The 16,664-nt window shown below is 35.1% G+C and overlaps 1 protein-coding gene across 1 annotated transcript in view; it reads left to right on the forward strand.

Annotated features, from left to right (window-relative positions):
• Positions 1 to 3,948: 3,948 nt before the first annotated feature.
• LOC131855713 (uncharacterized) overlaps positions 3,949 to 16,664 on the forward strand; it is a 125,212-nt gene continuing 112,496 nt past the window's right edge. The window contains exons 1-2 of the mRNA XM_059207013.1: positions 3,949 to 4,023; positions 11,775 to 11,898. Of these exons, the coding sequence (XP_059062996.1) occupies positions 3,949 to 4,023; positions 11,775 to 11,898 (199 nt within the window). The remainder of the gene's footprint in view (positions 4,024 to 11,774; positions 11,899 to 16,664) is intronic.

A 16,664-nucleotide genomic window follows, 5' to 3' on the forward strand; every position in this document is an offset into this window, starting at 1 on the left:
GTGCCATCCTTCAGAATGTGCTTTCGGTAATTGTTCGTCTTAACCACCTGATCCTGTATTGCACAGACAAAACCCTCGGTCTCTCCGAAGAGATCACCGAACTGTAGCCAGTGCACGGAGGTCTTCGTGTTGACGTACGGCCCGTGAAGGGCTTTGAAGAACCTTCCGTGCAACTCCTTCTCTTTCCACACGGCCTCCCGCTGAGAGGTACCCAGGACTTCGGGTTTTCGCCAGTCCTCTTTAGCCAGAGAAAGAGGGGAGAATCCTTTGTCACATTCTATGACCTCTCTATGCAAACCCTCGTCTCTTTTCTCCAGAAAATATGTCCTGAGGCTGTCAATCTCGCGGTTGTGCATGGTCTTAACGCTTAACAAGCCTCGACCACCAGCCTTCCGCGGGATGTACAGCCTCATGACTGACGATTTCGGGTGATGCATTCTATGGAGGGTCATAGTTGTGCGGACTTTCCGATCCAGGGCTTCGAGTTCGGTTTGAGACCATCTGAGCACGCCAAAAGTGTAAAGGAGTACGGGTATGACCCAGCCGTTATATGCTCGGATCTTATTGGCACCCGACAAGGAACTTTTCAGTACTCTTGTAAGGCGCGCAAAAAATTCCTCACGGATTGACTGTTTCATATCCGTCTCCCTCACACCGATGTTTTGTGACATGCCCAGATACCGGTATGTTTCAGCGTCGGAGAGGGTTTTGATGTTGGAGGGATCTGTAACGATCCCTTCAGTTTGATTGACCCGTCCCCTCTGCACATGGAGAACCGCGCACTTGTCTATTCCGAGTGCCATCCTAACAGAGCTGCTATAATCGTTTACAATATTTAATAGCTCCGTCAGGCGTTCGACACTCGGAGCTAGTAGTTTCAAGTCATCCATGTACAGAAGGTGAGACACTCGTGTACCTCCTCTCCGATACTGAAATCCAGTCCCCGAATTCTCCAGTAAAGTACTGAGAGGATTCAGGGACAGGCAAAACCAAAGTGGACTCAAACAATCGCCCTGGAATATTCCCCTCTTAATCTCAATCCGGTCAGCGGTATCCGTTAATCGCTCGCCCTGGATAGACAGGATCGTCGTCCATTGCCCCATGCATGTCTCCAGGAACACCCGAACCGTACCGTCGATCTTGTACAGCTCGAGTATCCTCCGAAGCCATGAGTGGGGCACGGAATCGAACGCCTTTTTATAGTCTATCCAAGCAGCGGAGAAATTCCGACGGTTCCGCTTAACCACTTGGCCAGCGACAGCATCAATGAGGAGAAGCTCCTTCGATCCGCGGCTACCGCCCCTGCATCCGTTCTGAGCGCTAGATAGGATCTTGTTTTCGTACACATGACGAGAGATCTTAGCGCTCAGAACAGATGTTAACGTCTTATATATTGTCGTAAGACAAGTTATGGGGCGATATTTAGATGGATCCGCGGTATCGTCCGTCTTAGGAGCTAAATGAGTGATCCCGGTTGTAAGGAAGTTCGGGAGCGCCCTGTTTTCGAGGGCACTCTGGAATTGCACGGCTAAGGTTGCATGGCTGGCCGAGAACGCCTTTAACCAGTAGTGTTGCAATCCGTCGATTCCCGGACTTTTCCAGTTCGGAGCCCGACGGATCGCAGCAACCACGTCCTCCTGCGTAATGGCAATGACGTTCATCGGTGTTATTCGAGCACATGCTTCCTCAACACCGTGCATCCATGCGCCCTCCTCATGTTCCACAGGTTCAGACCACAGCTGTCGCCAGAAGGCGACGAAATTGGCTGTTTCGGGTCTTTGTCCTGTGGGCTGTAGTTTTGGGCGCTCCAAGTTTCTATAAAACTTCCGTTGATCACTCATAAAGAGACGATTCTGTTGATACCTCGTTATTATTATTATTATTATTATTATTATTATTATTATTACATATATATATATATATATACATATTTATTATATCTCCCTTTTTACGGGGGTAATATATTCAAACACGCGGGCCTTAGCCAAGCATGGATGAGTTATGTGATGAAGATAGAAATTTTCAGACTATTCGGCATGTGTTTAGTATGACGGCTTTTTGTAATAGGTCTATTGTAGAGGAGGGGATATGCAACGTGTCTACGTGTTTGTTCAGACTTTTTGGTATAACTCCTGTGGATGACAAAACTATGGGTACTATGTGGATGGTGTGTGCTTTCCATTGTTTTTTTAATTCTATTGCTAGATCTGTGTACTTTGTTAGTTTTTCATTGACTGTGCTTTGTATATTGTGTGTGTTTGGGATGGCTATATCTACAAGATATATTATTATTATTATTATTCATAGAAAATGGGAGCGAGAGTACTCTTAAAAAATACTTATTAAACGACTAAAAACCGACACCTGCCTGACAAATACGGTTGGTTTTATTTTGTCTCAGAGAAACCGAAACTTAGAGTAGACGTTCGTAATTTCGATACCTGTTGGAACGGGACAGAAGATCGATTGTGTTATATATATATTATATATACATATATGTATATACAGGACAGAGTAATAGCATGCATATCGACCCATTAGACTGCTCAGTGTAGTTATATAGTTTAAACTGCCGATAGTAATAGGTTCGAGATTAGTACAATATAAATATTTTTTATGATAATAAAAACATATTTCTTCATGAATATTAAGATAATGGTTGAAGCATAAAAAGTTTTGAAAGTTCATAGCAGTGATGTTAGGGAGCTCAGTAATCATAACCGTAATCGGATTTCCGATTTAAGAAATATTCGTAACCGTAACCAAATCGGAAATTAAGGTTTCGGATAATTATCGGATAGAGGTGCAGCCTAATTGAGACACGTTATGTAACCATTTTATTGGCTATTTGTATTTTACTTTTGAATTTCCTTAAAAAATTAATATTCCTATCCGAAAATTATGGATAATTCGAAATAATTTCATATCCGTATCCGTATCCGGTATAATAATCATTCCAATATCCGAAACCTATCCGTATCCGAAATTTCATGTCCATAACTTCCTTGGTTCATAGAAGGTTACTAGAATTTTGAAATTTTTCATTTTTTAATTTAGTTTTATTTTCATTTTTTAATTCAAATTTGGGAGAATGTAGTAGGACTACCAGAATATTTTATTGTAATTTTGTCAAAAGCAAAGAGTGTCTAATAAAATTATAAACGTATAAAAAAATTACATGCTCACATATAATAAGACAATTAATCAGGTGAATTAACAAATGACATTAATCAAATAAATTTCATTTAAAAGAAAACGAATATGAATATATTTTTAAAGTTCAGCTTTTCTAGTTTGTCTCTATGCAAAGGTAATTTGTAACAGACCGAGCCCAGCTACATCACGTACACATAGAGTTACGGCATCTGCACAATATTAGTAATTTAACCTATTGTTCGATCTTTCAGCGGTTGCAACGCTGAATTCTGTTAAAAGCCACTCGAAAGCCAATGTTATTGAGTTAAACTAGCCAATTTGTCAGCCACTGTTCCTAACTAACAATTGTTTTCTCTTTGTGAGTGTAGTAAATAAACAAATATGTAAAACGATATAAAACGTTATGGACATTGAGAGAAACGTTATGATTGTGTTATATTTTTATGCCTGTATCAAATCAAATCAAATCAAATTATCTTTGTACATGTAGGTCTATTACAGACTCTTGATAAGTCAAATCTACCGTCAGTTAAGAAGAACAGACAAGAAAGCCTGCTCTTATTCCTTTCATATTTTATATTCGCATAAAATTTATAGTTCATAAGTTACTCTGATACATAAGCTATATTACAGTAAAGTTTCATCAAAATTCGTTAAGTAGTTTTTGCGTGAAAGAATAACAAACTTTTATCAATCCATCTATGGATCTATACTCAAATACTTTCGCGTTTATAATGTTAGTAATATATATAACATACTAATGAAATTAACTTTTTGTTCGCAGACTAAAAAATGGCCATTATCCAATCGTGTTGCTGTTGGAGGAGCCTTCGTAAAGGATGTTATGCAGCCGCTATTTATACTATGGTAAGAGTTGTAATGGTAATATCCCAATTGTTATATATATTTACATAGATTTAATTTAATATAACTAAAGATATGCAAGCATACAGCTCACTTGAAAGACATAGAACAGCCATTTCAGTGCCTATCTATATGAAAAAATTTATTATTTTATGTTTATGTTTAATTATCTACATGGTAAATTAAGTTTAATTATATGTACATTTTATTTAATATTTTTTTTTCGTTTGCTTGTTTTTTATATTGTAACATTGTTGAAAAGCACTGAATAAATATATTTTCTTTCTTTCTTCTTTCATCGAAATTTCGTGATTAAAGTCATATCTGCAGGCAGGAGTTGGCCTTCAGCCGGTCTATAACTCCTTCAGTGGGTTTAGACTTTCATTTGCACTCGCCCTCTACTGTTCGGTATAGCTGTAAAGACCAGCTGCAGCCAACAGTATTAGAATAGCTCGAAAAATATTTTAAAATGTCAAGAAGTATCCTTAGATTCAAGCTGCAAGCAGCTTGCTTTGTAAGATAGATTTCGATTGAAGAATGAGATGAGGCAGTAAATTATAGAATAAGATATGTGACATCTTAGTCCTCTGAAACGGTAGGCAGTGGTAAACCAAAGTCTTCGCGTAATAATGCGCTGTTCACACAAACAACAGTAACATGAACAGCAACCGTCGCCTATATACACATATAGGCGACGGTTACTGTTACTGGAGCGGGAACACAACTACTATTTCAATCCCCCAAAAGGGGGAAAAAAAATTAATCGCCCAAAAGGGCTCACAGCAAGAAGTAACAAAACAATATTAGTCAAAAGTGACATATAAAAATTAGATATAAAAAATATAAAGTTAATAAAAAGAATGGTAGACAAGCTGCCAGTAATAGTTACTGAATACCATTAGGTGAGCAGTATGTTTGCATGTCATTAATCATAAGAAAAATCTATGATACTTATGCTAATATATTAATATTAATGAAGAATATGTTATTATATTTTATTCGGAGAGTCAAGCTGCTCTTTTAGCAGTTCACTCGTACGAAATCCGACCTAAACTTATTAGAAATTGTATCTTGCTACTAAATGAAGTAGGATGCAGAAATTATACTTAGGTCCCAGGGCACTCAAACATCGAAGGTAATGGAAATTATCATCTGGCAAAGTTAGGGGCAAAAACCGCCCAACTGGGCCCCGAACCCTTCTGTGGCGTGTCTCGTTGCTTAAAACTGGGACATCTTTTTTTTTTTTTTTTAATTTATTTAGGTCAACAAACAGTTACACATTATATATATGACTTATGGCTATTTACTAATAAATTTTAACAAATGTGTCACCCACTACGTTAACCACTGATTACTATAATTATAACAAATACTGCCTAAGGCATGTTACAGAGATTATATTACTTATTAATTAACTACCACTACCAACTCTTAACATTATGTCATTACATTGACATCTTAAATTAATAACCAAACGAAGCACTGAATCACTGGCATAAAATGCCAAGATTGGTACATTCATAAGCCCTAACATCGGGCTACTCGAATAAATACTCCAATAGACTACTGCTATTGAGTAAAAACAACATATGCATGATGACTAGGGCCCTCACAGGACACTGCAAATTGAACAAACATATGGCAAACCTAGGCCTATAGATTTTTTTAGGATTTTGAGGAAATGCCACTACACATCCTATGTCCTAGCCCACTCGTGCATAAACCAAATATCTCCTTTGGAAAGTTTACACTCTTTCCCGAGGAGATAAAAACCATCGCTCCTAAGAATATCTTTCAATTCTTGTCCCTGACGGGTCTAGGTAGCGAACTTTGAAAAAGAACCAGCACAATAGATCTATATAGGTCGCAGTGCTACAGGTCCAAGCACCTGACAATAGCCCAAATAACCCAATAAAAAAAAGAAAATAATGGTATCACTTATATTTGTCATTGTCTATTGTGATGACCTCAGTAGTCCAGGGGTTTAGCACATCACCTTACTTCCGATGGTTCGATTCCACGGCACAAATATTTATATTCATGAGTATGATTTTTGTTATCTCTCTGGGTGTTTTCTATATTATAATATGTATATATTTACGAAAAAAAAAACATGTATTTGTATCAGTTATCTAGTACTCATAAGACAACCTTTAGTTTACTTAACTGGGATCTAGATGGCGCTGTGTGAATTGTCCTGAGATTATTATTATTGTTCTTTATATATATATATTTTATCTCCCTTTGATGGAGTGACAGACTTGTCATTGCGGATGAGAATCATCAAACAATTACAACTATAATAGAAATTTCTTAAACTATTATTATTATATAAAGATGATATTATTCATCATCATCATCATCTACTTCTTCCTTATCCCATTTATTTGTGGTCGGCGTAATATGTTTTTCTCTTCCATTCATCTCTGTTCGCAGTCATCTCGTTATTTACTCCCATTCTTACCATATCATCTTTCACACAGTCCATCCATCTCTTTTTCGGTCTTCCTCTACAGTTATAACCATCCACATTCATATGTAACACCTTCCTTAAGATAAGATCTTCATTTCTACGCATTCCATGCCCATACGACAGACGATTACTCCTTAACCTCTCCGACACCGGCGCCACATTCATACTTCCTCTAATTCAATTCAAAATGATCTTAAACTATGATTATTATAGAAATATATTATACTAGCTTTTGCCCGCGGTTTCGCTCGCGTTAATTTATCCCCTTAAGGGTGGAATTTATCACAATCCTTTCTATGGGGATGCCTACGTAAGCTACTATGAGCTTAATGCATGCAAAGTCTCAGCCCGATCGGTTTAAAATTGACAAAGTTTCATACAAACTTTCATCCCCTATTTTGTCTCTTTGGGGGTAGAATTAATCAAAATCCTTTCTTAGCGTATGCCTACGTCATAACATCTACCTGCACGCCAAATTTCAGCCCGATCTGTGCAGTAGTTTGGGCTGTGCGTTGATAGATCACTATATCAGTCACCTTTGAGTTATATATATTTAGATTTATACTCTGTGTCAATGTGGTTTAGGCCGGAAACGGATGTATATAAAAATACATTATCTGTTCCTGCTCTGTATTGAGAAAATTTCTTCGCAATGTGTTCTGTGATTATTAATTAAATAAAATCTGTTCATGTAATAAACTATATAATAATCACTGCTAACAATATTAAGAATGAAAATATTTATATCTGTTGCAGGTAAATAATAAGATGTTGTTGGTCGAGACGATGTATATTACAGATGATAATAAACTGACAATGTATACATAGAAATAATGATCTTATATACTAAATAAAAGTAGGAAAATGTAAGGTGGGGTGACACAGTTTAGATACAGCAGTGCCTAGTAGACAATATTGAATTTGTCTTACTAGACATTATTAAATGCAATTATTATTTTGATGTATCTAGGTGACTGTGTCCCATAGATATTCCCCCCTTGAGAGAAAAAAAAATATATATTACACATAAAAAAAAATTATAAAAGTTAACTGTAAAATTTAAGACGTTATCCACTTTAGTAACAATAAAAATTCATTATACCCAAATAACGACGTAAATCTTCGACTGTCGTGGGTTTAGGGTACTCGTCGATTGCTTGCCATTTTTCTTGCGTTGGTTTCATCCCTTGGCTCGTTATATGATAACCAAGAAAATCTAACTCATTTGTGAAGAACTCGCATTTACTCATATTAATTGTTTGCGGCGAATAATTTGATTTCGCTAGCGCTCTTTTTGGTCTGTGCTTGTTTTTTATTCACCGAGATTTTTGCTCCGGTGTCCACCAAAATTCTATAGCCACTGTTAAAGTCGGTTATAGCTAGGCGGTTAGACGGATGAACAGCACAGCGTTCCGTCTTGTTCTGCGTCGAATCTAGTTTTCCGACGGTTTTGTTTTTGTATGCCATTTGTATGCCTTTTCTTTATATTTGCGATGATATAATATAAATAATAGTCATTTTTCTGACTATGCAATGACCGTAGGTGCGAATTTGACCTAGATCGGCAGTTGCTGCGTCTGTTTGTGTGTGGCGAGTGCTTTTAGCGTATATCAGCAATTTCTGATCGCAGTGTCGCAATTAGTGACGACAGGTGTGCAATGACGTCGGCGGTGACTGTTGGCTGTACTTTTGTAGACAGCATTTTTGCTTTATTTTTCCAGTTTCAATTTTTCGTCCAGAGATTATATCCAGCAGGCAGTTGTGTTTACTGGGGGTCAGTAGCACGGCAGGATCCTTGTTGTGCAGTATTGCCAACGACTTTTATGCCTCTTGAATTTCCGAGCCGGTGAGACCCGCTTCTGGGAAGCCGGTGGAAATGTGCAATCGTTGGTGGTGCGCAGGATGCCGTCAGACAGAGATCTCTTGTTTGATCTCGTCGTTTTCCCAGGTATCGTCTCGACCACGTCGGCCAGATCACGTCGGGGTCACCACTGTTGCGGGTGAATAATACGATGTTGCTGGTCGAGACGATGTGTTTTACAGATTTTAATAAACTGACAATGTATACATAGAAATAATGATCTTATATACTAAATAAAAGTAGGAAAATGTAAGGTGGGGTGACACAGTTTAGATACAGCAGTGCCTAGTAGACAATATTGAATTTGTCTTACTAGACATTATTAAATGCAATTATTATTTTGATGTATCTAGGTGACTGTGTCCCATAATATCATTTTATATTTACACTAGCTGTGTCCGCGGCTGCGTTCGCCTTTTTTGGGTAACTTGAACCGTTTACGCAGCACACGCAACGGAAGCCCTCAAATATGAATAGACTTCCCGTTTTTGCAATATTTTTCACTGTTTATATTGTATTTTTTACATTGCACTGAATAAAATATTTTTCTTTCTTTCTTTCTTTCTTTCTTTCTTTCTTTCTTTCTTTCTTTCTATCTTTCTTTCTTTCTTTCTTTCTTTCTTTCTTTCTTTCTTTCTTTCTTTCTTTCTTTCTTTCTTTCTTTCTTTCTTTCTTTCTTTCTTATGATTCGCGTCTATTGGTCGTAGCGCTATGTTATATAGCTTATAGCCTTCCTCGATAAACGGCCTATATAACACAAAAAGAATTTTTCAAATCGAACCAGAAGTTCCTGAGATTAGCGCGTTCGCACAAACAAACTCTTCAGCTTCATAATATTATTACCAGTTACTCGCACCGGCTTCGCACGGATGTACATGTATTATATATATAAACCTTCTTCTAGAGTTACTCTATCTATTAAAAAATAAGTTTGAAAATCCGTTGCGTAGTTTTAAATATTTAAGCATACATAGGGACAGACATCGACAGCGACTTTATTTTATACTGTGTAATAATGAAACGATTCTTATCTTATTCGGCGTCTAAAAATAAACGAAACTTCTTTATGACAATGATTTATCTTTATAACTTTTAGAATGACCAATTAATTTGAAAGCTAATATACATGAAATAAAATGTATATTCATTTGAAACAAAATGAAAAGATGAGCAAGGCAACGTTCGTATTACGACATGACACGTAATATATATACATACGGACGGACGGACGGACATACTGGACGGTAGAGAAAAAAAATGTAAAAATTTGACGTTCATAAGCCGCTGAAATGTCCTACATGAATAAATGATTTATGAATTTGAATTTGAATTTGACATATGTACACATATATATATATATGTTATATATACATATATGTTACTCTAACTCAGCTTTTCTATACTATGGTTAAAAGTAGAACCAAGGCCAATACTAGCAAATTGCAACGATAGTTTCACTACATAGTATAAAACGAATGTCTGTCCCTATGTATGCTTAATACTTTGGAACTACGCAACGGATTTTGAAGCGGGTTTTTTCAATAGATGTAATGATACTAGAGGAAGGTTTATATGTATAATACATGCAATAAAGTATAGAAAAAGTCAAGAAATTCAAAGATTTGTAAGCTGTGACAAGCTTGGACGGGTCGCTAGTGATGTATATATTATTGTCTTAATAATTTATCGATATTTCAATATAGGGCGTGAGTCTCTATCTATGTAAGTTAAAGTATCTACATCACGAGGCGCTTCCCAAAAAGAGACACTTTCTAAAAGCATATTATTATATAATACTGAAGAAATGTTTTTGAGATCGAGAAGAACTTAAAATCATAGCGCTGACAATATTATATGATTGCACTAAGAATGAGTGCGTAGCGTAAGCAGCAAACATTGTTTTGCTGTATAAATTAAAATCGCTAATAAAAAAAGAGGTTGATGCTAGAAGTGTGAAAATTTAGTGTTGTATGTAATTTTACTGCTACATAATAAAAAAAAATATTTTATCTATTAAATAAAAAAAAATTGATGTGACCCACCCTTAACACTTAAGGGTATAAAAATTGGTTATGAACCTATTCTCAGACCTACTATATACATATAAAATTTCGTTAAAATCTGATCAAGCCGTTTCAAAGGCGTATAAACATTTCGTGTTTATATTCCTAGAGAATTTTGTATATTAGATATGGCTTCTACAAATAGGTAGATATAACACAAAATTTTATTCCACACAGTACTTTGAGTGATTTTAAATGTATTCTTGGATTCAAATAACGAAACGCACTCTTAACATGGTACTCGGCCGGCGATGCATCCATAAACGAAACGTATCCATACATACCAATCCATAAACGTAAATACCAGAATCATGTTTAATTGAATCCATACCACAGATAATAATATTAATAATTAATCATCGTCATCATTTGCTTCTTCCTTATCCCATTTATTTGGGATCGGCACGTGATGTTTTTCTCTTCCATTCATCTCTGTTCGCAGTCATCTCGTTATTTAGTCCCTTTTTTACCATATCATCTTTCACACAGTCCATCCATCTCTTTTCCATCTTCCTCTACCCTTATAACCATCCACATTCATGTATAACACCTTCCTTAGGATATGATCTTCATTCCTACGCATTACATACTCATACAACAGACGATTACTCTTTAACCTTTCTGACACCGGCGCCACTTTCATACTTCCTCAAATTCAATTCAAAATATCTTTATTCATATAGGTCTATTACAGACTCGTATGATATGTTAAATCTACCGTCAGTTCGGAATGATCTCGAGATGAGAAGAACTGACAAGAAACTCAGCTTGTATTCTTTTCAAATAAAATGTTATACATTTTTACAATAATGCAGATTTATTTAAATTCAAATTTGGGAGAATAAAGTAACCACCAGCATATTCTATTGCAAAAAAAAAACAAAAAAATCTAATCAGTGTTCGCAACCTGAACAGACCAGTCCCCACAAGCAGCACCCGTTCATGAGAATGACGGATGAATCAGCCATCATTGCACTCAACCATATTAGAGGGAGCACATGGACCTGGCCCACCAATTAATGTATTCATTCTTTATCTTATCCATTAATAAATACGGACGACCTCGGTGGTCTAGCAGTCTAGCACACCGCTTTACGTCCGATGGTCGCGGGTTCGATTCCTCGCACGGCACAAACATTTGTATTCACGAGTATTATTGTTTGTATCGATCTGGGTGTCTTATATGTATAATATGTATGTATGTACAAAAATATCTATGTATTTGTATCAGTCGTCTAGTACCCATAACACAAGCTTTAGCTAGCTTAACTTGGGTCTAGATGGCGCTGTGCGAATTGTCCTGAGATTATTATTATTTGTATACTTCTTACTATAACTTGATTTATTGTTGTCACAGGTCTACTTCTCCGTGACCGTGGTCACCATGGGCCACTTCATTGATGTTGAACATCGCTATCTGAACGGCGCCATGACAGATCCATTATCAGAAAGTTTCCTGGAGCCTGAGAAGATTACACCTCGTAAGTACCTAGCTTACATTTATTGTATCAATTCAATAATCCTGAGATAAGTAGAGCTTGTGTTATGGGCACGAGACAACTGATATAAATACACATATTTTTTTATATATATACATAATTCAATTCAAAATTCAAAACATCTTTATTCATGTAGGTCTATTACAGTCTCTTATGATATGTCAAATCTACCGTCAGTTTGGAATGATTTTGAAATTAGAAGAACTGAAAAGAAACTCAGCTCGTATTCTTTTCAAATAAATGTTGTACATGTTTACAACAATACAGATTCATTATAAATTCAAATTTGAGAGAATAGAGTTATATACATAGAAATCACAAAGATGTAATGTCATTAAGTTATATATATTTTAGATTTATTTTCTTATTATCTGATAATAATAATATCTCAGGACAGTTCATACAACGCCATCAAGTCCCAAGCAAAACAGAGCTTGTGTATGGGTATTAGACAACTGATATAAATACATGGATGCATACATGTAAATACATACATAATATACATAGAAAACACCCAGACTGATACAAGCAATCGTACAAATGAATACAAATGTTTGTACCGTGCGAGGCATCGAACTTGCGACAGTAAAGCTGGTATCAGAGGTCTGATACCAGCTTATTGCATAATACAGTGTATACTGACTGACTGAATATACTAATTAGAACATCTCACGATTCTATGGGCAGTATTAATTGGCATTAAACAGCATTATTACGCAGAAATACTCCGAATACCGTATTATCAACTATTGATATATGAACTAGTAATCCTAGCTGAATGGATGCAGAGTGCATGTAGAGACATAATAGTGATCTCTCCCCATACAGTCTGTAGTACGGTGCTAATCTGATTTGCAGCGTACAGGACACGAGTCATAATACCTTTGAACATATATACGTAAGCATTTGTAAGGCATTCAAAATGCCTTTACTAATATTATTGAGGTACAGTTTATATGTTTGTCTGTTCGGAGTAATCTCCGATTCTGCTGGTTATGTTTTAATAACAACTTAACAGTGAAGGGTCAGTCTCGGAGACCATATCCGAGTACTATAAGTTGTATAACATCACAATCAATAGGAACAGAGCAGTAATTAAAGATGTGACAAAAAACATTCAGTTCAAATCAAAAACTATTTATGACCGTTGTAGACTATTTATGACATGTAGGACTTTTTAGCCGCTTATGATCTACAATTTTTTTTTAAATTTTTTCTCTACGTCCAGTTCAGTATACAGATCCAATTGATATGAATTGAAAGAAATTCAATTGAATTTCTTAATTTGTAAAAAAAGCCAGTTTATATACAGAATTTACTTATATAGGTCTATATCTAACATTGAATGAAAATCTGTACAGGAACAACACTCACTCGTCGAGTTATTCATTCAATCATTTTCATCAAGTCAATTCATTTTGAGTGCTTCCGGTGCAAATCGTTAAAGTAATGCAGAAAATTATGTATGAAGAAAATTTGCAACAACATATTAGTCCAAGAAATTTTTGATTTAAACCATGATGTGATCAGTTTTGGCGCAATGTATAAAAATAAGTCCATAAATACGTGAATAATGAAATTCAGAAAGAAATTTTGATTTATGTTAACGGAAAAGGAATGAAAAAGTTAAATAATATAAAAAATATATAGACACTTTCAAAAGATTTAGTGATTACACTAATAAAAGCTTACTATAATAACTGATTTTACCTAAATGCCATTTAATTAAACTATTAATTTGTTTCATTGCAATTGCGTAAGGTTTTACAACAAAATACCAGCGTCCTTCTGAAAAATGATTCAGATGTCTTATTTAACACATCCTTTGTAAAAAAAGTACATTATAAAATTGAAGATTTTGTAAATAATAATAATGTTAAAAAACTTATTCACAGCACTGACAGTATTATATGATTGCACTAAGAATGAGCGAGTGGCGGTTTCTATGTTGATTATTCCATACTTCTTACTTCTTATACTGTAATTATTTATATAAAAAAACATCTATTCCAAAGCAACATACAAAATTTCTTGCTCATTCCTGTAATGAGTCTGCGTTCCGAATGAGTGTTAGAATAAAAAATATGACTATTCAAAAGTGCTTGTATTGAGTTTATTGGAATAAAGGTTATTTCTGCCTGTTAATAACCAACTAGCAGCTGAAATAAGCAAGACAGTACAGATCACGTGCAACAGTGTGGTTCGGCCATTTTGTATTCAGCCAGACTGAATACATCCCGCCTCGGGGCGCCACACTTCGATAGACGTTCCAGAGTTGTGTCGGATTCAGCAGAACTCACGTCTATTCGGTGGATTTTAATATCAAGCGTTACCTCGCATTTCACTCATTTCACTGTTTGTTTTGACGGGGCTGCATTTAAGCTGTGCAAATTTCAGTTCTACAATTCCTGAAACTGAAATTGTAGTCGGGCTTTGCATGTTATAAAATTGTGTAAACTGTTATTGTGTTAAATTAAAAGGACAGGAGAAATTTCTATTAATTTATCACAGATATTTATTATGTTAAAATAATTAACATTATCCAAAGGGTCCAAATAACATTAAATTGCAAATCTTATATATATAATTCTTGTGTCACAATGTTAGTTACCATACTCCTCCCAAACGGCTTCATTCGATTTTTATGAAAATTTATATCCATCTTCAGTAGGTCTGAGAATTGGCTACTATTTTTCATACCCCTAAGTGGTAAGGGGTATCCACCGCTAAATATATATTTTTTTATTTTTTCGACATAATATTTTATTTTCATTTTATTATTTAGGATTGAAAAATACATACAACCCTAAATTTTCACCAACCCCTATTTTCAATACCGATATCATTACTTAGTATAAAACAAAGTCGCTGTCGCTGTCTATCCGTCCCTATGTATGCTGAAATCTTTGCAACTACATAATAGATTTTGTAGCGGATTTTTTTAGTAGTTAGAGTGATTCAAGAAGAAGATTTACCCGTTCGAAGCCGGGCGAGTAGCTCGTTAATTTATATGGCAAGATAATGTTTGCCGGGTCAGCTAGTAATCTATATATACATATATAACTCAAAGGTGACTGACATAGTGATCTATCAACGCACAGCCCAAACCACTGGACGGATCGGGCTGAAATTTGGCATGCAGGTAGATGTTATGACGTAGGCATCCGCTAAGAAAGGATTTTGATTAATTCTACCCCCAAGGGGATAAAATAGGGGATGAAAGTTTGTATGAAACTTTGTCAATTTTAAACCGATCGGGCTGAGACTTTGCATGCATAAAGCTACTATGACGTAGGCATCCCCTAAGAAAGGATTTAATAAATTCCACCCCTAAGAGGATATATTGACGCGAGCGAAGCCGCGGGCAAAAGCTAGTCTAATATAAATCAAATCTATTTCTAGAAATGTTCATTGAATTACAGTTGCAATATATTCTCTAATAATACCTGCTGTATAATATTTGATATCTACAACCTGATCCCACTCTAGGTGTGCCTTTGTCTTCAATATGGTTCAAATCTCACTCGCTAGTGAATTGTATTGAATATCAGTGCCTGAGGTAACAATGTACTGTTGAATATCGGATTGCATGCATTAGGCAACCGCACGTTACGAGTTTAGTGCAAGGTAGGTACTTGTACTTGTATTAATTATGTATTTGAAAGTCAACTGATAGAAATAGAAATAGAAATAATATTTATTCAAATAAACTTAATATAAGCACTTTTGAATAGTCAAGTTTTTTGATTCTACCGCTTATTCGGAATGCAGATTCATCACAAGAAGAATAAGCAAGAAACTTGTGTGTTGCTCTTTTAAATAAATATTAATTTACTTATATTTCATTAAAAAACAAGGATTAGGCATGCGACAATCAACATAGAAACCGCTACGCACTTAATGTCTGTCCAATCTTCTGTTAATGAACTTATATATTACTAATATTATAAATTAGATATTCGCCCCGGCCTCGCACGAGTGTATATGTATTATATAAACTTTCCTACTAAATCTATTAAAAAAATTCGCATCAATATTCTTTCCGTAGTTTTGAATATTAAGCATACATAAGGACAGACAGCGACAGCGACTTTATTTTATACTATGTAATGATGATGATGATGATACGAAAGTTTGTGAGTATGAGATGTTTGTTATTCTTTCACGCATAAACTCCTGAATGGATTTTGACGAAACTTTGCAGTAATATAGCTTATACATCATAATAACAAATAAGATATAATTAAAAAAGATATTATGTAAATTGGACATATAATAATAAATGTCAGCTAGTATTCTATATATTTCATATATACGATTCTTTTGTCAGTCAGTCAGTCTATATCATGTAAGATTTTGATATTTTTTCATTATATATTCAAAGTTGCGTGAGAGATTACTTTCACGCAAAAACTATTGAACGGATTTTGATGAAACTGTAGAGTAATATATGTAACTTATATGTTACATCAGTGTAATATATAAGCTATAAATTTCATGCGAGTGAAACTGTGGGTACAGCTTGTAATAATATAATTTTATAACAAACAGACAGACAGACAAAAATTATAATAAATGTTATTTTGGTGTATGTACCGTATTTATATTACCATATCATACGCATGTAGTAAAAAACGGTCATTTCAATATTACAAACAGACACTCCAATTTTATTTATATGTATAAATAACTTAGTTATACCAAATACTTTTGCATAATAATTTTATTAACAAAAGAAATGGATTTAA

Source organism: Achroia grisella, unplaced genomic scaffold (genome assembly GCF_030625045.1).
Source record: "Achroia grisella isolate CSIRO2021 unplaced genomic scaffold, CSIRO_AGI_Agris_v1 utg1470, whole genome shotgun sequence".
Taxonomy (NCBI): domain Eukaryota; kingdom Metazoa; phylum Arthropoda; class Insecta; order Lepidoptera; family Pyralidae; genus Achroia; species Achroia grisella.